Source organism: Chionomys nivalis, chromosome 19, assembly GCF_950005125.1.
Source record: "Chionomys nivalis chromosome 19, mChiNiv1.1, whole genome shotgun sequence".
Classification (NCBI taxonomy): domain Eukaryota; kingdom Metazoa; phylum Chordata; class Mammalia; order Rodentia; family Cricetidae; genus Chionomys; species Chionomys nivalis.
Window position 1 is genome coordinate 39,343,761 of NC_080104.1, and position 22,356 is coordinate 39,366,116.

Here is a 22,356-nt window from a genome sequence, read left to right on the forward strand (position 1 = left end):
GATCATTCTCTCCTACAAGGGCCGTAGGGATTGAACTCCTGATGACTCCTCTTGCAGGCCAGGCCCACAAAGTTAAACATCTAACAAGAGTACCCTAAACATTCCAAGCTCCCGCAGGCTGGAAGTGGCCAACCCAGATGTGACCTCCACCCCTGGAAGGCTGGCTTGCACGACGTCCTCCTTAGGACAATCTCCTCGGGACCTTCGCAGGGTGGGTAGGACCCTGTGCAGACCCTTCGCCCTGCAGAAAGAATCAGGGGGCCCATCTGCCAAGTTGAGTTAGAGCCTCTAGCCAGTGATAATCTTGCCCCGTCTTTTGACCATGACCAGTCACACGCTACCAAGTGTTCCTGGCGGGTTAGACTCTGTGTACTTCCAGGAGAGACCAGGAAACCCTCAGGACACCCAGAAGCCTCTCTGCCTGCTTGGAGCCAGGGAGAAACGCCTACAGCTAAAGTTAGAGAAAGCAGGCTCAGCGCCAGGAGGAGGAGGAAGGAGTGGAACTGGTGGACGGAGGAGGAGCTATGACAACCCAGCACGCCGCCCCACCGATGCAGTTCTCAGCCCCGCCCCCGCTGGACTTCGCCCCGCCCCAGCCCGGCCTCTCTCCGCCTCCGCCCCGCCCCCCGGAGAGCCTAGGCACGCGCTCTCCGGGGCGTGGTCAGCGCCGCCATTTGCTGGCTGCTACCGGCTCGAGGCCGCGGGGCCGCCCCGCCCTCCTCTCCCCGCTCCGCCTTCCTCTCCCGCCCCGCCCCCTTCCTGCCTGAGGCCGGCCCTCCAGTCGCCAGCTCGCCGGGGCAGCGAGGGAAGAGGGTGCGGCCGCGGCGGCGGGGACGGAGGCACAGGCGGACGCGGCGTGGACGGCCGAGATGCTGGGCGTGGCGGCCGGGATGACCAACAGGTAGGGGCGCGCGCGCGCTCTGGGACGGCGGCTGCCCGTGCCTCGCCGGGCCTGGGCCTGGCGGACGGGCACCTTTGCCGCCCGCGCGGCCTCCGGCTGGCGAGAGGCCCGGACACGCGCCGCCCTAGCCCGAGGCGGGAGAGGCCTTCGTGGTCCTGCTGAGCTGTCCTGTGCAGCCTCGGGGTGTGAGGGCAGATCCTGTCCCAGAGCTTGGTTCGTGGTAGTTCACCGATGGGAAGAACGGGGCAGAGAGGGTCTCAGGACCACGCAGACAAATACATGTGTTGTCTTAAAAATGAAAACGGACGTGTGAAATATTTACCCATCGAATAATCCATGGTATATCAGCATGCATGACGCATTTCAATGAAAGTAGTATACCCTAAGCAGAAAAGTTAGACGAACAGCCTATTAACATATTTTACAAATCCTACTCGTGTCTGGCTTTATAGAAAAGGCAGCTGCGTTCTCGTTTTGCATTGTCTGTTGTGGTGTGTTTTGAATGAACTATTTAAAGGAAAATTTGGACTTAAATGGCTGCACAGTTTGAAGAGAAGTATGCTGATAGTTTTTCCAAATAATTGTGGGTATTCTTTGTGACTCCCGCCAGAAGTTCAGAAGATTGTTTCTTAAAGGCTAGTTTTGATGTGAAATCCGAGCTCACGGTTACATAAAATTCCTCAAACTGCCTTGTATTTGAATGGAACTATTACTCATAATAACGGCTTTATATTGGCTTACCGCATTAAGGAAGGTCCCAGATGCTAACACATCTATTAACGTCTCTAAATGACGTTCATTAGACTCACCACCAACCAGTTTCATTAAATTCTTAAGTATCAGGAGAGCTGTCAAACTCGAGGTGATTTTCTTTTTTTTTTTGTTTTTTGTTTTTTTTTTTTTTGTTTTTTGGTTTTTCGAGACAGGGTTTCTCTGTGGCTTTGGAGCCTGTCCTGAAACTAGCTCTGTAGACCAGGCTGGTCTCGAACTCACAGAGATCCGCCTGCCTCTGCCTCCCAAGTGCTGGGATTAAAGGCGTGCGCCACCATCGCCCGGCTTCGAGGTGATTTTCCAACATTATAACTTTCAGTGGAAATCGTGACTTTTATAATTATCAACAAAGTATTGTCAGTTGTCCCCAAAATTCAGTTTCAATGAAATGTCTACCAAATGTAAGTCTAAATCACCATGGATGTCGTGTCTGTTATTTTTGCTAAAACGGTATTTTCAAGGGTTTCCATTTGAGCTCAGTGCTTAACATAGCATCTGCTTTTCCTTGAGATAGTCACATTACTTTGGTATGTAGCAGAAGCATTTTATGCACACTTACCACTGGGTTTCAGGCACCAAGGAAGACGATCACTGGTTAATAATTTGTACAGTCATTGTACTCGTCATGGACAGTTATTGCATTTGCCATGGACATTTGTCACCGAGAAAGATGTGTGAAATATTAAGTCGATCGGGAATTGAAAATATATGTGAGCTGTAAAGAAGAATGGGTATACAGAACAGGATATAGTGGTGTCTGCGTAGGACCCTCGAGTGTGTCTCTGGTCTAGTGGCCTTTCCTGATCCCATCCCCTGCTCACCCCAGATCTCACTCACTCTTAAACAGGCTTTGAATTTGTCAGTGATCCTCCTGCCTAACTTCTTGAGTGCTGGGGTTACAAATTTGACCGCTGTGTGTGCCGTCCGCGCCGTTTTGTTTCTTCGGCATTACGGATATCCATATCGGTATGTCCATACCATCGTCATGAGACATCTACAGAACTGACCTTCCTTTACACAGTTGGACAGTTCACCGTTCCTTGTGTCCCCCCAGCTCTTGGCAACTGCCATTCTGCTTCTCTTTGGATTTAACCTCTGAGCACCTCGGTTAAGTGGGATTGTAGTTTTCGCGGCCTGTACCATAGCTTGTTTGCTGAGCGGACAGGTCTGCAGCCGTTTGTTGCAGTCTTATAGTTACTGTAGATGTTCGTGTGTAGGTTTTAGTATGAACATATGCTTTCCCTTTCTGTGAAATGAATGGCGAAGAGGATGCACTTTGCATATTGTATGGTAATTGTGTCTGTGACTGTGCTGGTTCATCAAGGACTCTTTTTTTTTTTTTTGGATTTGTCGAGACAGGGTTTCTCCGTAGCTTTTGGTTTCTGTCCTGGAACTAGCTCTTGTAGACGAGGCTGGACTCGAACTCACAGAGATCCGCCTGCCTCTGCCTCCCGAGTGCTGGGATTAAAGGCGTGCGCCACCACCGCCCGGCCTAAGGACTCTTAAAGGGAAAATGACATTCTTATCCTGTATGTAAAGAATTTGGCTAAACTCTCACTGCCTTCAAAATATTTTTTTTTTGTTATTTTTAATGAGATCTATGTGTGTGAATTTGTGTATGAGTGTGTGCATGTGAGTGCAGGTTCAAAAGAAACCAGAAGATCCTCTGGGACTGGAGTTACAGGTGGTTATGAGATACCTGATGTAGGTGCTAGGAATCGAACGTGGGTCTTCTGGAAGAGCAGTGTGTGTTCTCAACCACTGAACCATCTCGCTCCACTCCCAAAGTATTTCCTGAAGGAGTATTGTAGTATGGACTTTTTATTCTTAGCGACTTAAGAACTAAGACTTGAAGAGCAACCATAGGTCCTCGGCTCCTGTAGGGCAGTGCCGTTATGCAGAGGAAAACTGCTGTGACATTAGTGTCTCTCTAAATTTGCAATGTTCTGTTTCTGCTTGTGAAGTAGGGAAACAGGTCATGTGGGATGTTTGCTTGGGTTTTTCTTTTTCTTTTTTTTTTTTAGATAGGGTCTCATAGCCTAGGCTAGCCTTGAACTTACTGTGTAGCCAAGGATGGCTTGAATGCTGGAATTAAAATCATCCATGTATCACACGGGTTTATGCAGTGCTGGCGTCCATCCCAGAGCTTTATGTATATAAGGCAAGCACTCTACCACCTGAGCTAATATTCCAGCGCTGAGCACCTTAGTTCTTTACTTGTTCTGTGCTCTGCAGTAGAGAAAATGATCCATCAGAATTGTGCCCTTACTTGTTTGGTTATTTATTTATTACGGAATTGTGCTGTATTGATTTTAGCATTTGTACTCTCTTCCTCTATGTGAGCCTCCTGGCTCATCTCCTCGGTAGTTCTTTATAAGTTGCTAAGTGTGGGTACTGGAAGTGAGCTTTCTCTCCTTCCTTGGGAGAGCTCAGAGCCTGTCCTTCAGGTGGAGACACTCAGCAACTTCCAAAATCCATAATGGGAAAGCAGAGCTTAATTTCTCAAGTATATTTCAATAATGTGTATTTGTTTAGATAATCATTTAAGTATGTCTCAGTGCAGACCATATTTGTAGGTAGGATTCGACTAAAATAACAGGAAAAACATCAAACTACTTGTTGCTTTTACAGTTCCCACAACTACTCTAAGCTGTGGATTTCCAACTCAGGAATAACATTTATTTACATTACCTACTGAACTGTTGCCTCATTGTATTTCTAAAGCCGTAAGCTATATAAAGCAAGAATCACACAGCCTGTTGTCTTACGCTAACCCTTCTCTAGTAATAGCAGTAGGGTTTGTTGTTATTGTTGTTGTTCTTAATTTTGTGTATGGGTGTTTGTTTGCATGTATGTATGTGGACCCTGTGAGTAAGTGCCCTCAGACAGCACTGGGTCCCCTGGAACTGGAGTTGCAGAAGTTGTGAGCCACCATGTTGGTGCTGGAAATGGAACCTGTGTCCTCTGCAAGAGTAGCCAGTGCCCTTAACTGATGAACCATCTTTCCAGCCTCCACCAGTAGAGGTTTTATGCCCCCTCATCCTGATGTCATTTCATTTCCTTTATTTGACGGCATCAGATATTTCAGTAGTGGAGCTTGGTGTGTGCATGTGCATGAGAGGACTGGATATTTTTCCTGCTTTAAGGACCTTTTCAAGCTTTAATGAGTGTTTTTTTTTTTTTTTTTGGACAGGATTTTTCTGTGGTTTTGGAACCTTTCCCGGAACTAGCTCTTGTAGACCAAACTGGCCTCGAACTCACAGAGATCCCCCTGCCTCTGCCTTCCGAGTGCTGGGATTAAAGGCGTGCGCCACCACCGCCCGGCACACTAACTTTTTTTTTTTTTTTTTAATGTGTATGGGTGTTTTACCTGTATGTATGTGTGTCAGCGTCATGTTGCAGTGCAGAAGCAGGTGTTGTGTTACCATTGGTTGTGAGCAGCCAGCGCCGAGCCATCTCTGCAGCCACACCCCTGCAGACTTAGTAGAGGGTGGGAAACTGTAGCTACAGCAAGCGCTGAACCGTGAGCTCCGAGTAGGGCCTCCCGTGAGGGGGGATTTGATACTGGGAAGTAATGAGTGCTGGCCCCTTAGTGAAAATGGAAAGTAGTGCTAGGCAACAATGTGCATGCTGACAGATGGGGGTAGAAATTGATTAGGAAGCTGTGATTGCTGATCCAGTGCGTGGGACAGTGGGAGAACCAGGATCCTAGGACACCCAGAAGTTTAGGGCCTTACTGGGATGTGTGAAGAGCAGTAGGCTAGAATAAGATACAGGACAAAAGCATTAGCTGTCTCTGAGGAGGGTTTTGGAAATGTAGGATGGGATCAATTTTTTTTTTTATTCTACTGCTTTATTTTTGGTTTTCGAGACAGGGTTTCTCTGTGGTTTTGGAGCCTGTCCTGGAACTAGCTCTTGTAGACCAGGCTGGTCTCGAACTCACAGAGATCCGCCTGCCTCTGCCTCCCAAGTGCTGGGATTAAAGGCGTGCGCCACCACCGCCCGGCTTGAGTCCACTTCTTGAATGTGAACAGAGGGCAAAGATAGAACCTGGACTTATTTCTCCACCTGGCAACAATAAGGCAGTTTACATTTCAGAGATATACCACAGAAGGAGGCTAAAACATGAAGTTCACGTAAGATCCATACCATGATGTAATGTAAAAATGTTCATGTTTTAGTAGAAAAATAATGTGTCTTTTTAAGAATTGAAAAGATCTGATAGAAGGTTGTGGTGGGGCATGCATTTAATTCCAACACTCAAGAGAAAGAGGCACGTGGATCTCGGAGTCTTAAGACCAGCGTGGTCTACATAAGTTCCAGGCTAGCCAGGGCTACAATAGTAAGATTCTGTCTTTAATTAATTAGATAATAGATACCGACATGAGTTAATGAGAAATTAGAAATATCTGTCAAAGACCTTAAACCAGTCATAATAAAAATGCTTCAGTGAGCAATTTTAAAGAAATTGAATAAGGAACCAAACGGAAGCTTTACAAGTGCAACGTTGACTAAAAAAAACCCAAAGAAAATGAAAATCAGGATGGATGGGTTTGATTAATTGAAGAAAGAACTGGGGAACAAGAAGAGGAAGTAAAAAAAATTACCCTATCTGTACAAAAATTTCTGCGTGTCAGGGAACTATGGAACTGTTATTTTAAAAAATTTAATATTTTATTGTAACCCTGAGTCAGGAAGAGAAAGCCTATTATATTAGAGAGGCTAAATAGACCAGTTAAGAGACAGATTTTGATTATGTAGATTTTTAAAAAATGATTCAAATACATGTTTTTCTTTTTTTACAGGAAGTTTACCTTATGTTTAACAGTATAGGCAATTGAAAGTAAAAAAGATGAGAAAACATACATTTTGATAACATTAATTAAAGTAGCTTAAGGGAAACTTTATTAATACCAATCAGAGAAGTGTTAGATAAAATAGACTTCAGAACAAAGTCAACAACCAGAGACTACAGTCAACAGCAGTAGACGATACCTTCTCAAATTTCCAACGTAGATTGTATTGTGGTCTTCAGCACTGGTAATGGCCACTTAGGAACAAATCCAGCATTCACACCCAGATTCCCAACAGTATGACCAGCATCTATAAACCACCCCCTAAGATACTGCTCACTTCTGGGACCAGCGTCCCTGACCTGACCTTGCAAAGAACTGCCCCAACATGAATAGCCTTTTTAGCCTGACACCTGCAGAACCATTCTGATGTGTGATCATCAATCTATGAAAGACTGATAGAACTAGTTAGTTTCTGTGACCAGACCTCACAGAAGATTGCCCAGGGGTATGAAAGGAAGCCCAAGAGATTGGAGACTGGAACCAGCTTGCAAGTGAGACTGCATTCAGACTCTTAACTTCATGCAGCCCTCTCCCCATTTAACTGTATCCCTTCTTTATTTAATAACCTATATTAATTTGACAGGCCAGCTCTACCCCAGTCTTTTATTCTGTCTTTCTCTTCTATATCTTCTTTTATTTTAAAAAAGAATTAATATTGTAGGCTGTTTTCACACTTTTTTAAAAATTTATTTTGTGTATGTGTATATTAAGTTCCTCTCTTCTGTCATAAAATGCCATGACCAAAAGTAATTTAGGGAGAGAAGAGTTTATTTGGCTTATTGGTTAGTCTCTCATCAGGGGAAGGCAAAGCAGGAACCTGAAGGCAGAAACTGTGGAGGAACACTGCTTGCTGGCTTGCCTCTCATTTTTTTTTTTTTTGGATTTTCGAGACAGGGTTTCTCTGTGGTTTTGGAGCCTGTCCTGGAACTAGCTCTTGTAGACCAGGCTGGTCTCGAACTCACAGAGATCCGCCTGCCTCTGCCTCCCGTGTGCTGGGATTAAAGGCGTGCGCCACCACCGCCCGGCTTTGCCTCTCATCTTGTTCAGCTTGCTTTTTTTTTTTTTTTTAAGATTTATTTATTTATTATGTATACAATGTTCTGTCTGCATGTGTGCCTACATGCCAGAAGAGGGCACCAGATCTCATTACAGATGGTTGTGAGCCACCATGTGGTTGCTGGGAATTGAACTCAGGACCTCTGGAAGGAAAGTCAGTGCTCTTAACCTCTGAGTCATCTCTCCAGCCCTCAGCTTGCTTTCTTATGTAGTCCAGGAATGCCTGCTCAGAGATGGCACCACCACACTGGAATGGACCCTTTCATGTCAAGAAAATGCCCCATTAGCTGGGCGGTGGTGGCGCACGCCTTTAATCCCAGCACTTGGGAGGCAGAGGCAGGTGGATCTCTGTGAGTTCGAGGCCAGCCTGGTCTACAAGAGCTAGTTCCAGGACCGGAACCAAAAAAAAGCTACAGAGAAACCCTGTCTCGAAAATTCAAAAAAAAAAAAAAAAAAAAAAAAAAGAAAGAAAGGAAGGAAGGAAGGAAGGAAGGAAGAAAGAAAGAAAGAAAGAAAGAAAGAAAGAAAGAAAGAAAGAAAGAAAGAAAGAAAATGCCCCACAGGCTTGCCTACGGGTTCATTTGATGGTAGCATTTTCTCTACCATCGATTCTCTCCTTCCACTATGTGGATCCTGGGAATCAAACTCAATTCCCTAGGCTTGACTGCAAGCACCTTTATCCACTGAGCCATCTTGCCACTTGAGACCACCATAACTATTTCTCTTCCTCCTCCTTTCTTCTCTCCCTTTCACTTTATTCTTTTTCATTTTCCTTACAATAGGCTTTCCCAAAGAACATAGGCTGACCTGGCTTGTGGAGTCTGTATACTTCAGCCTCCTGATAGATGAGACTATTGTCAGTTAGCTGGTAGCACATTTTTTTAAACTTTCCTTCCTTATTTATTTTCCCATGCAATCCTCAGATTTGCTGTGTAACTGAGGACCTTGAACTCTTGATCCTCCTGCTTCTCCCTCCCAGTTGCTCAGGTTATAGGTATGCACTATCAAACTTGGCTCGTACAGTACTGGGGATTGAGCCCGGGCTCTGTGAGTGCTAGGTGAGCCCTGTGCTAACTGAGGTCTATCCCCCGTTACCACACTCTTCTCACTCTGCCTTTACTCTAAACTGTCTTATGCCTACCTGTCTCCACTGCTCCAGTTCTCTTTACTCTTCCTTTTACTTTGTTTCTATCAGCCATCTAATTGGATGTAAGGCCAGGTCAATAGAACAGAATTCAGGCGGCCTGGTAGTATAAGCCTAGCTAATTACTTATGGCTCAGGAGGCAGAGCATCTGACTTAGAGGGGATCTACTACTGCCATTTCCCTAAACTATATAATGTCTACCTGTATTCTAAATATTTATCCTTATACTCACAATGAGTGTGGCTTCCCCCCTTATTTAATAAGTTTCTTTTTGTATCATATGGAGACTATTACAGAAAGCCACAATTGATCAAAATTCAGAGAACAACTGGCTGTAGGGTGTCCAGCTCCAACTGATAAATCTGTTATACAACCCATTTTTTTAAAATTTATTTATTTATTTATTAAAGATTTCTGTCTCCTCCCCGACACCGCCTCCCATTTCCCTCCCCCTCCCCCAATCAACTCCCCCTCTCTAGTCAGCCCGAAGAGCAGTCAGGGTTCCCTGCCCTGTGGGAAGTCCAAGGACCTCCCACCTCCTTCCAGGTCTAGTAAGGTGAACATCCCAACAGCCTAGGCTCCCACAAAGCCAGTACGTGCAGTAGGATCAAAACCCAGTGCCATTGTTCTTGACTTCTCAGCAGTCCTCATTGTCCGCTGTGTTCAGCGAGTCCAGTTTTATCCCATGCTTTTTCAGACCCAGGCCAGCTGGCCTTGGTGAGTTCCCAATAGAACATCCCCGTTGTCGCAGTGTGTGAGTGCACCCCTCGCGGTCCTGAGTTCCTTGCTCGTGCTCTCTCCTTCTGCTCCTGATTTGGACCTTGGGATTTCAGTCCAGTGCTCCAATGTTGGACTCTGTCTCTGTCTCCTTTCATCGCCTGATGAAGGTTAATATCCAGGAGGATGACTATATGTTTTTCTTTGGGTTCACCTTCTTTAGCCTCTCTAGGATCACGAATTATAGGCTCAATGTCCTTTTATTTAAGGCTAGAAACCAATTATGAGTGAGTACATCCCATGTTCCTCTTTTTGGGTCTGGCTTACCTCACTCAGGATAGTGTTTTCTATTTCCGTCCATTTGCATGCAAAATTCAAGAAGTCATTGTTTTTTACTGCTGAGTAGTACTCTAATATGTATATGTTCCATACTTTCTTCATCCATTCTTCCATTGAAGGGCATCTAGTACAACCCATATTCTTGAGGCTCAGGGAACACAGAGAAAAGACGGACGTAGAAAGATTATAAGAGCTAGAGGATCAGGAAGTGTGCTGCAAGGTTATGTCTTCTCTGTATGACAAGGAAGCTGCACTCTAGAAATCTCAAAAGTGTGGTCGCCTAAACACTGGTTGACATGCTAACCTAGATGAGGGAAGTCTTCACAGGGCCCCACTCCTAAATAGATAACTACAGGCAGTGACTGACTACTGAAAGAAGGAGACTCAGTCTTCCTCAGGGGCAATCCCTCTAACTGGTTATTCAATATCATGTGGTCAGCCCTAAAAACATATACAGCAGGTTGTCACATGCATACATATGACAGTAATAATTAAAGAAAAGGAGGCCATAAATCTGAGAAGTGGGGAGGTACGGGAGGAGTTGGGGTAATGTAAATGTAGTACATGTTGCTATTGTTTTGAGACAGGGTCTCACTCTGTAGTCCTGGCTGTCCTGGAGCTTGATTTGTAGATCTTGCTGTCCTGGATCTCAGAGATCACCTACTGTCTCTCCTGAGTGCTGGGGTTAAAGGTGTATGTCATCATGCCCAGCAGTATGAAATTTTCAAAATTATTTTAAGTGTGTGGGTGTTTGCCTGCATGTATTTCTGAATACCACATATGTACAGAGACCAGAAAAGGATGTTGGAGCCCGTGGAACTGGAGTTACAGATGGTTGTGAACCACTATGTTGATGCTGGGAACCCAGGTCCCCTAGAAGAACATCTAGTGTCTTAACTGCTGAGCCATCTTCTCCAGCTCCTATATATGAAATTAAAAAGAAAAAAAATTAAAGATTGGCAAGCCCTTACCCAAACTAACCAATGGAAGAGAATGACAACTAAAATTAGTAAAATTGGAGATGAAAAGGGAGAGATTACAGCAGATACTAATGAAATTCAGAAAACTATAAGGACACACCTTAAAAACTTATATTCCAATAAATTAGAAAATCAAAAATTGGATGAATTTTATAGATGCAAAATTAAACTGAAATACAGCAAAGCAGTTCAAACAAATCCATAAAAGTGAACAGAATTGAGGTTGTGGAGAGGATGATGATGTGGCTTCTTTATTTCAAGTGCTGGCTAATTAATACTGAGAGGCTTTGGACATTCACCAGATCTGTACACAGAATAAAAACCTGCAGATGTCTGTTTACCTATCTTTATTTATGCTTTATAGTAGTGTTTTTATTGTGAGTATGTTATATACCAGGTTAAAACTATCCTATATTACTGTCTGGTAGTGGTGTTTATCACAAAGGACATTTTGGTGAAGTATAGAAAATAATATCTAATTTACTACAGGGCTCTGTATTGAATTTAACAAAAGACAAAAAGTTTCAGTGATTTCTTATGATTCTGACAGGTATATGACTTATTTTTTATTCTACTATGCAGCTCTAATGGCTGTTTGTCTGACTATTTTGTTGGACTTTTAAATGTACAGTATTGGCTGGACGGGTGGTGGCGCACACCTTTAATCCCAGCACTCAGAAGGCAGAGGCAGGCGGATCTCTGTGAGTTCTAGGCCAACCTGGTCTACAAGAGCTAGTTCCAGGACAGGCTCCAAAGCTACAGAGAAACCCTGTCCTGTCTCAAAAAAACAAAACAAAAAAAAGTACAAGAGTACATTACTTATAGTTTCATTTTGTCCTTGCTCATCTGGATGCCTTTTTACTTTTTCTTGCCTCGTTTCCCTGGCTAGAAACTTCAGAACTGTGGTGGTTTGAATAAGAGCAGCCTCTATAGGCTATGTATTTGAATGCTTAGTCATTAGGGGGTGGTTCTAATTGAGAAAGATTACGAGGTGTGACCTTGTTGGAATAAGTGTGTCATTGGGGGTCGGTTTTGAGGTTTCAAAAGGCTAAGCCAGGCCCAGTGGTTCTCTCTTCCTGAATGTAGACCTGAATATAAAATTCTCAGCTTTCTTCTACAGCACAATGTCTGTCTGCATGTCACCCTGCTCCCTGCCATGATGATAATGGACTAAACCTCCGAAACTGTGAGGCAGCTTCAATTAATACTTTATTTTATAGGAGTTGCCATGGGGCTGGAGAGATGCCTCAGGGGTTAAGAGCACTAACTGCTCTTCCAAAGGTCTTGAGTTTGATTCCCAGCAACCACATGGAGGCTCACAACCATCTATAGTGAGATTTGATGCCCTCTTCTGACATAAAGGTGTGCCTGCAGATAGAGCACTCATATACATAAAATAAATAAATCTAAAAAAAACCCCACATCTCAAAAGGAAATGTCAAAGAGGCTGGGGGTGTAGTTCAGTGGTAGAGTACTTGCTTATCAAATGAGAATGAGTGGATTTAATCCCCAGTGCTAGGGGAAAACAAAAAAATACTAGAAGAAACTTCTGTGCAAGCATATAAGTAAGCATATAAGATGTATAACAAAAATTGTTATATTTATATATATTTGGATATATCTAGCTATTTTTGTTGCTGTCCTTTATTAGATGATGGGGTATTTACTTATTTTTTTAATCATAAAGAGGAATTAAATTTTAGACCTCTTTCTACATCCATTGAAAGAATCAGGGTTTTATCAGTGTGTGTGTTTTTAAATGTAATCTTTATTATATTAGTGTGATTTGTATTACAGTGTTTTATTTTCTAGACATTAAAAATCTTGTATTTTAGAATTAGTTAATTCTCCTTGAACATGGTTTATATTTTTTAGATGCTTGATTATTTTCTTTATTTCCTAGTAGTTTTGAGCATTTTTGTAACGTTCATAATTGTTACATTTTACCAATTTTTTGTTTGTTGATTTATTTGTAGTGCCTCTGACTTCATGTCCTCTGGTGGTTTGATGAGAGATGTTCCCAGAAGGCTGGGGTACTTGAACACACTTGATCCTCATTTGGTGGTCTGTCTGGGGAGGTTGAGGAGGTGTGAGTGAGCTTGGTGGAGGAAGGATGGCACTAGAGGCAGCTTTGAGAGTGCACAGACTTGCTGCACTTCCAGTTCTCTCCTGCTTCCTGCTCCTGCTCCTGCCACCATGCCTGTCACTTGCTGCATGCCTCCCAGCCATGATGGCTTTTACCCTTGGTATAAGATGAATAAGAATAACTTGGCGTGGTCATGGTATTTTGTCACAGCAACTGAAGTGTTAGGTGATCCCGAGCTTTCATATGGGGTTGGTGATTTAGCTGGATGGTAGCTGGACTCAGTTAGTTCCCAGCACGCAGGGTTGGGGACGTCTATAGCTTATTCTTCTGATTCAAACAGACTGGAGTTTTGGTCAAACGAAGGCTTTGGTTTTATCTTCTTCTTCAGCTTTCTTCTATTTGCAGTAATTTTCCTTTACACATGTAAAGAAGATTAGAGTTTCTAAAGTGTTAAGTGTGGTTGAAATGTCAAGGAACTATCCTGGCCAGAATCTTGACTTGTCAATGTGTAGCAGAGCTGGCCGTGTTTATTTTGGGTTCTTCCACTTCTGTCTGAGTGTGGTGACAAACCCACACTCCCAGCATATGGGAGGCAGATGCAGGAGGACCTCTGTGTGTCTGAGGCTACAGAGTGAGTTCCAGGCCAGCTAGTGCTACACAGTGAGACCCTTTCTCGAAATAAATAAATAAATGAAATTTGTGGGGCCTGTTTCTTTGATATCCTAAATGGCACCTTTGTTGGCCATAAGAGGAGCAAATGAATGATTTAATGTTATCAGAAGGACCTAGAAAATAGAAAATATATGTTGTGTGCTGATGACTTTTATGTCAACTTGACACAAGCTAAATCATCAGAGAGTAGGTAGCCTCAGTTGAGAAAATGTCTTCACAAGATTGGACTGTAGGCAAGCCTGTAGGTATTTTCTTAGTGATTGATGGGGAGGGCCCAACCCATTGTGAGTGGTGCTATCCCTGGGCGAGTGGTTCTGGGTTCTATAAGAAATCAGACTGAGCAAACCATGGGGAACAGCATCCCTGAATGGCCTCTGCATCAGCTCCTGTCCTGCTTTTGTTTAGTGATGAGCAGTAATGTGAATGCATAAGCCAAATAAACCCTTGTCCTCCCCAAGTTGCTTTAGTCATGGTGTTTCGTCACAGCAAGAGTAGCTCTAAGGCATGCTACATCTAACCATTGCCCTGGGTTAGTCACAGAACTGCAATGCTGGAGGGTTGAACTTTGGACTGCAAGGCTCCTACTGTATTTTTAAAGCTGACTCTACCATACAGGGAAGCACTCAAGTGCTTCTTTTATCTCTGGCACTTTGCTGTCTCTTGTCTGTTGTCCTGGTTGTAAACAGCAGCAAACAATTTTCCAAACATAAGTTAAGAAGGCACTTAGTGAGAAGCTAAGTTAGGTCAAGACAAAGGAAAGACCAGGCCTCTTAGTCAGCCTCTTCAGGTTATCTCTCTTGCGTCAACCCCGCGTGTGCGTCATGCTTCTCGCTTGGCTGAAGTCTCCCATATTGCAGTGGAGCAGTCTGCCTGACCTTATTTGGACATGTGCTCCTCCTTGGTCTCTGAAGTCAGGGTTTTCCCCCTCCTATTTATTAAATTTTCTCCTCTTTATTAATCCAGATTAATAGAGATTTGAACCCCAGGGTCCTGTGCCTAGTAGGGAAATAGTCCACTTTTGGGCTATATCCCCAGCCCTCAAGGCTTCTATATTCACTCTTTCCTAAGGAGAAATGCAGAAATGGATTAGAAAAAATAATAAATGTCCACATTTTACCTAATTTTTGGCTAATCCTTAAACAAACTAGAGTCTGAGCATGGTATTTGGTGTTAAGATATGTGTTTAACATGCACGAGGCCTTAGATTCAATCCTAAGCATCTCTCTCTCTCTTTCTCTCTCTCTCTTACACACACACACACACACACACACTAAAATTAAAGAAATTAGTGCTTACTAGGATGTACCCCATCTATAATAAAGAATTTTTTTAAAGTTATTAGCTGGGTGGTAGTGGTGCACACACCTTTAATTCCAGCACTCAGGAGGCAGAGGCATTTAGATCTCTTGAGTACAAGGCCAGCCTGGTCTACAGAGTGAGTTTCAGGACAGCCAGGGCTTTACAGAGAAACCCTGTCTCAATAAACAAAACAAAAAGTTGTTGTTATTATTGTGTATGTATGCACGATATGCGTCTGAGTGTGCATTGTGTGGTTTATGGGACATCAGAGGGCATCTCTGTGGAGTTGGTTCTCTTTTTTTTACACTTTTAGTTGGGTTCCAAAGATCAAACTCAGGTTGCCAGATTTGTGCAGCAAGTGCTTTTACACACTAAGCCATCTCACTGGCCCTTATAAGGAAGACAGGCATAATGGTGCTATTCTGTAATACTATGACTAAAGAAACTAAAACAGCAGGATCATGAGTTCTCAAGGCCAGCCGGAGTCCTTAAAGAGTTTGAAGGTATATTGGGTTACATAAAGAGACATGTCTTGGAGTGGGGCACAGACAGACAAAGTGGTGGGAACATGGAAGAAAAGAATTTTGTAGTCAAATAGATCTATAGTAGGACTTCAGGAGAGTGGTCCATGTGAGGTCGAAAAGAGTATTTTAGTCTAAAAGAAGCGGAACAGTAAAGCTGTTCAAGTTTACATGATAAAAAATAGCTAGGTGAGGTGGTATATAACTGCTGTCCAGGCACTTGGGAGAATAAAGAGGAGGGATTGTAAATTGGAGGCCAACCCGAGCCACACAGCAAGTTCCTTTACTGAAAGAAAAGAGAAAGAAACAGACTGAGAGACTGGGACAGGATATCAGGTCCTCATACAAGATGTTTCCAAGCTACCTCACTATGGGAGGTGTCAGATTAATGTAGTGCTGATCAGATTTGCTCCATTGTAAATTAATTGTAAATACCAAAAAATATTTATTCATGCTTATGAGGCATAGAGGTAGATTGAGGTAAAATGAAGACTTTTCATATAAGACCTTTGCATCATGGTTCTAGCTAATAAATAAGCCAAGGTGGGTCTAGACAGACCTCAGCATCAGAAATCACTGCTGGAATCTGTAAGCTGTTAAAGAGAGTCCCGTAAAGAATTAGAATTTATATGCATGAGGCCATCCTCATGAGAAAGCTTACTGGACCTTCTCCTAGAACAATTTGTAAGAACCCTTTTCTTGTCTGCCCCCAATCAGGGCAGGCATGGCCTTCCAGATGACACAATTATACTCTTCTGAGACAGTTCTCCCTCCTTCCCTCTTTCCCTTTCCCCCTCCATCTCCCCCTGTGTTTCTTGGCATTTCAAGACAAGAGTTTCTCTGTGTAACCCTGACTGTCCTGGAACTTACTCTGTAGACCAAACTGGCCTCAAACTCAGATCTATCTGCTGCTACCTTCTGAGTTCTAGTGCTGGGATTTAAGGTGTACACCACCACCACCCAACTTGGTGCCCTTAAATAATTGTTGCTGTGTGGTTGCTGCAAATGGCCAGTGGCCAGTGCTGTGTAAAGTTGCAGAGCCAACTGAGGACTGTGGCTCACACTTGGCAGGATTTAAAGGGAGTCATGATAATGGAGCCTTTGTTAGAAGCCCTAGCTGGGCTACAGTTTCTCCGAGGCCAGGGTGAGGATCACAGAATCTTAAGTGGAGGCTTTAGAAAATAGCCCTGTTCTCTTTGGCTGGAAATGATGACAGCAGACACTGAAGTAAGTTTGGGGGTATTCTTGCTGTTTGGAAAGAATTTTTTTACTTTGCAGATGATCCTGATAAACTTCATAAACTGCTAAGGAACATGATACTGCACATGCAGGCTGGCTACTGTAGATCCAAGCCAGCTTCCCCGGAATCTCTGGAGACCTGCCTTTTGCACACACCACAGCTACTGCTCTGGACTCTGATAGATTTGATAGTATGTGGAAGAGTCGTGGGCCAGTTGATTTGCAATTTGAATGTATACAATAATCTCTGAACTATATATAGGCAAACCTAATCTCCAGCTAGATAATCTTGAACACTGGGGAACATTTGGATTTCTTTCTTTCTTTCTTTTTTTTCTTTCTTTCTTTCTTTCTTTCTTTCTTTCTTTCTTTCTTTCTTTCTTTCCTTTCTCTCTCTCTCTCTCTCTCTCTCTCTCTCTCTCTCTCTCTCTTTCTTTCTTTCTTTCTTTTTTGGTTTTTTTCAGACAGGGTTTCTCTATAGCTTTGGAGCCTGTCCTGGAACTCCCTTGGTAGACCAGGCTGGCCTCGAACTCACAGAGATCTGCCTGCCTCTGCCTCCCGAGTGCTGGGATTAAAGGCGTGCGCCACCACCGCCCAGCTTGAATTTCTTTATTAGATTCTTCTTCTGTATCCTGTATCGTGTTATTTAATTTCTGCAGCTTTTGTAGAAAAACCAAGCTATTGCCATCTTCCTATTTTCAGATGAACTAACTAAAACCAGAGCATTCTTGTCTCCTCACAGAATGGCTGGTAACTGGTAAGGTGAAAGAGAATCCTGAATCCTGTCGTTATGTTTCTATGGCATTAAACTCCTTCTCAGAAGTCTGCTTAGTACTGGGGAGCAAAATATTTAAACTGTTTATTCTTGGGGGGGGGGGAGCATAGTGTCTCATGCCTTTAATCCCAGCTCTTGGGAAGCAGAGGCAGCTGGATCTTTGTGAGTTCATAGCCAGCCTGGTCTACAAAGTTAGTTCCAGAACAGCCAGAACTGCATATCGAGGCCTTGTTTTGAAAATAAAATAAATAAAAATCTGGTTATTCTGAAACCAAGCAAACTGCCTGATGTTTCACCAAGCTTTATTAAGCTACTGAAGTCCAGGACAGGTTAGGTAGCTCTTGGTTTAGTACTGCTGGGGACAGCTTTTTCTCTAAAGTATGTCCTTTTGCTGCTTGTAGAGAATTTCTTGCTGTTAGAGATAAAGCATGATTTTTTTTCACCATTAGTTACTCTGTTTTGTGTGTAGAAAGCTCTGTATTTGCTGTATACCAGAATAATTTGTTACCAGTGTTAGTCCATGTCTGTCCACATACGGTTAAAGGATTATGCCAGTTTATGAAATCCAGAGCCCCACTGGTGGGCAGCCTGACCAGATATACAATGTGATGATGGTCTTAGGACGCTGCCAGACTGTGTTAACTCATGGAACAGATTTGGGTCTTTCTTGGTTTTGTTTTGTTTATTTTTGAGACAGGTTTTTGCTGTATAGCTCTGACTGTCCTGGATCTCACTATGTAGACTAGGCTGACCCTTAACTCAAGGAGATTCACCTGCCTCTGTGCTGGGATTAACAGTGTGTACCTCCATTGCCTGACCTGAATTGGGTCTTTTAAAACCATCTCATCATTTTTCCCTCTCTTCTGTCCTTCCCTTTCTTTTCCTTGCTTCCTTCCCTCTTTTTTTTTTTTTTCGAGACAGGGTTTCTCTGTGGTTTTGGAGCCTGTCCTGGAACTAGCTCTTGTAGACCAGACTGGTCTCGAACTCACAGAGATCCGCCTGCCTCTGCCTCCCAAGTGCTGGGATTAAAGGCGTGTGCCACTATCGCGGCGTAAATGAATGTAGACAGATTGTAAAAATATATACAGCTTTAATGGGGAAATAGACTTACAGAACCAGAGGTTCCCGTGGAGAACAGGAAAGCAGAAGGGGCGGCTGGGAGCACGCCCGCAATCTTTTTTTATTTTATTTTATTTTTTTTATTTATTTTTTTTTTGTTTTTTTCGAGACAGAGTTTCTCTGTGGCTTTGGAGCCTGTCCTGGAACTAGCTCTGCAGACCAGGCTGGTCTTGAACTCACAGAGATCCGCCTGCCTCTGCCTCCCGAGTGCTGGGATTAAAGGCGTGCGCCACCGCAATCTTTATAAGTAAAAAATATCCTTGGGGGACCCCGCCCCCTGCTAGCCAGGGGATTGGCTGGGTCTCCCCTACACGCCACCACTGCCCGGCCTCCTTCCCTCTTTTGTTTGTTCTCCCTCCTTCCCTTCTTTCCCATTTTCCTTTTATTTTTTTGAACTATATAGTTTTTTTTTTGTTTGTTTGTTTGTTTTTTGTTTTGGTTTTTCGAGACAGGGTTTCTCTGTGGTTTTTTGGAGCCTGTCCTGGAACTAGCTCTTGTAGACCAGGCTGGTCTCGAACTCACAGAGATCCGCCTGCCTCTGCCTCCCGAGTGCTGGGATTAAAGGCGTGCGCCACCACCGCCCGGCCTTATATAGTGTTTTTATTAACACAGGAGTTCTGAACAGGTAATTTTAACACATCAAATATATTTTCAGGGTCATTTGCTATTCTTTATAATCAAAATAGAAAAATAGAAAGTTTCTATAAAAATCTCAAATTTAAGGATAAAATAAAACTGCTGTCAAGGAACTCAGCTTAGATATAGGAGTTGTGCTGTAGGCGTGTCAACTGGAGCTGAGCACTCTACTGTCAGTTGTTCTCTGTAACTTGGTCCGTGACGACTTCTGTAATAGACTCCAGCTGATGCAAAAAGAAGCTCTTAGGCCGGGCGGTGGTGGCGCACGCCTTTAATCCCAGCACTTGGGAGGCAGAGACAGGCGGATATCTTTGAGTTTGAGGCCAGCCTGGTCTACAGAGCGAGTTCTAGGACACCCAGGGCTGTTACACAGAGACCCTGTCTCGAAAAGCAAAGAAGAAGTAGCAGCAGCAACAACTTCTTTGGTGAGGGTTGAAAGCTAAGCTTGCTTGCGAGTGTAAGCACTTAGGATGCAGCTAGAAATTTCACTATTTAGGAGAATGGCAATAGTAGATTCTCACGGTCTCACCAGCCATGGTCAATACCAGTTATGAGTGACAGGTTCAGTTTGGATGGGATGTCTTAGTATGTTACCCAGGCTGGCCTTGAACTCCTGGGCTCAAGAGAGCTTGCTGCCTATCATCTGACAATACAAAAGTGCACCACCACACAGCAGCCTTTTACAGCTGAGGTTTTGCTTCACAGTGAAGCGGTATAAAGAGTGTAGCTCAGTGGTAGAGAGCTCACTTAACATGTGTGAGAGCTTGGGCTCCATCCAAGAAAGAAAACAAAGAGTAAAGGGAAAGAGGGTAAGAAATAAATGTCCCCTGGTGGCTCAGTGGTTAAGAGCACTTGCTGTTTTTGCAGAGGACCCAGGTTCAGTTCCCAGCACCTATATAGTAGCTTACAACCATCTTACAGAAACTCCAGTTTTAGGGGATCCTGTATTCCCTTCTGGACTTTGGACCAGGCATGGGTATGGTACAGATATAGGTACAGATATAAATACAGGCAAAACATTCATACACATAAAAATAAAATAAATATATATTTAAATAATTTTTAAAGAAATAATGTTACCATTCTATTGAAGAACAAAATCCTAGATTGGTTTTAATCAGAACTCAAAGGACAGGGAAAACCTTGCTAACCAAAAGTGCACTCTGGTAGTGCATATGTGATTTTCCTAAACACAGACAGTCATGACTGTTACTGCTTCATGTTTCCTGAGACCACTGTAAGAGTCTTAGTTACATATGCAGAGTGTTTGAAAACTGATTTGAAATTCCCAAAACATGTTGTAACCCCTGAGAAGTGTTATGACACTGAGCGTGTTGCTTGTTATGAGTGACTGTCATGAGACTGTCTTAGTGCCATTTACTGAGACTGGCACCATGCTTCCTATTGTATATGTAGGAACAGTAGCTGCTTTTTCTTTACTACATTTATGTGTATGAGTGTTCTAGCTGCATGTGTCTATATGTACCACGTGCATGCTTAGTGCCCTTGCAGGCCAGAAGAGCGAGTCAGATCTCCTGGAACTGGAGTTACAGATGGTTGTAAACTGCCATGCTGGAGGTGGGAATTGAGCAGAGGTCCTTTTCAGGAATAAATTCTCTTAACTATTAAGCCATTTTTTCAGCCCATAGTAGGTGCTTTTTTCAAGCCAAGTTTCTGGTTCCTGAACAGCTTGCTTCAGCAACATATTTCTTTATAGCCTGTTGTGTGTTCCAAATAGTCCAAAAGGTACTCAAGTGCAGAACTATGCTTTATTTATCTATGTATGCTGTACCCAGTACCCATAATAGATACATGTATTCATTGCCTACATATTTGCTAAAATGAAAAATGGATGTTTTCCGTTTACCAGTATTTGTTTGACATTTACACCTGTTCTTTATGATAGAAACTGGATAATGATAAAATAACAGTTATACTACTTAAAGATTAGTTTTTACTAAATGTGTTTACTAAATTATATTCATTGTTTGTGAAATGTGTATACATTTCACTTCTGAGATCAAAACCAGGACCTCATTCATATGTGTTAGACAAGTAGCAAAAACGCTGGGTGGTGGTGGTGCACATCTTTAATCCCAGCACTCAGGAGGCAGAGGCAGCCTGGTCTACAAGAGCTGGTTCCAGGACATCTCCAAAGCTACAGAGAAACCCTATCTCGAAAAACCAACCAACCAAACAAACAGGTAGCAGAAACATCCTATGTTTGAATTTTCAACTTCATGATTTCATTTTAGCATTTCCAAAGCATCAAGATTTAGAGAAAATGGTTATTATTCAGTTTTATTGATGCCTATGCTGAATATCAGAAATTTTGACTGAACCAACAAGTTCCAGCCAATAAGTGGTATACGTATATTCAAGACTAATTTTATTGTCAGTGTTCTGTTATGACTGCATGATATGCAATGCTTATGACCTGACTTCTGGTCAGCAGTTGTGGTTCTTAGTTTTTCAGTTATTAAATGTACTTAAAAGTTTTTTTTCCCATCAGTGCATATGACTTTCAGTGTAAAAGAAGGACCCAAAGCTTAAGGTGCACAGGTTAGCTATACTTTTTCATGAATTTTATGCACATAGAGAAATGATTGAGTATGATTAATATTGGAATATACCCAGTATCATATACCTAGAGCCTCCTGATTCCAAATTTATTTATTTGTCTTATTATTTATACGTATGTATGTAATATGGGGGGGTAGTATTATGTGTGTGTATAGGGAATACCTTAGTCTTTGAGACTAGGTGTTTAATAGAACCCGAGGTTTGTCCATTAGTCTAGACTGACTAGCCAGCAAACCCTGGGGATCCACCCATCTGTGCCTCCCCAGTGCTGGGATTATAAGCATAGACTTTCATGCCCATCTTTTTATGTGGATGCAAGGGATCAAATTTAGGTCCTCGTGCTTCCATTTTGCCAACTAGGTTATCTCCCTAGCTTCTTATGTATTTAAATTTGAGACAGCTTGGTCTAGATCTTGCTATTTATACCAGGCTGACTTTGAACTTGATCCTTGCTGCTTCTAAGTGCTGGGATTATGCACATGGTGGTAGATACCAGTATATTTATTTTTAAACTTTAGTTACACTTCTGTGAATACTAATTTGAATGAAGTGGGTTTCTAATTTTGTTTGTTCCTTGAGAAGTACTCACTGGGAACCTACTCTCTGCCAGGCATGAGTGTAGGTGTAGCAGTTTATACTTGGGGCTAGATTAATGTGGGAT

At 42.9% G+C, this 22,356-nt stretch overlaps 1 protein-coding gene across 2 annotated transcripts in view; it reads left to right on the forward strand.

Moving 5' to 3' along the window:
* Positions 1-761: 761 nt before the first annotated feature.
* Positions 762-22,356, forward strand: part of Lims1 (LIM zinc finger domain containing 1) — a 113,192-nt gene continuing 91,597 nt past the window's right edge. Inside the window, exon 1 of one of the 2 annotated variants that reach the window (XM_057751095.1) lies at positions 762-901. In XM_057751095.1, the coding sequence (XP_057607078.1) occupies positions 870-901 (32 nt within the window). In that variant the 5' untranslated portion in view covers positions 762-869. Of the gene's footprint in view, positions 902-16,505; positions 16,571-22,356 lie in introns of those variants that run through there. The other variant, XM_057751097.1, reaches the window with a different exon arrangement.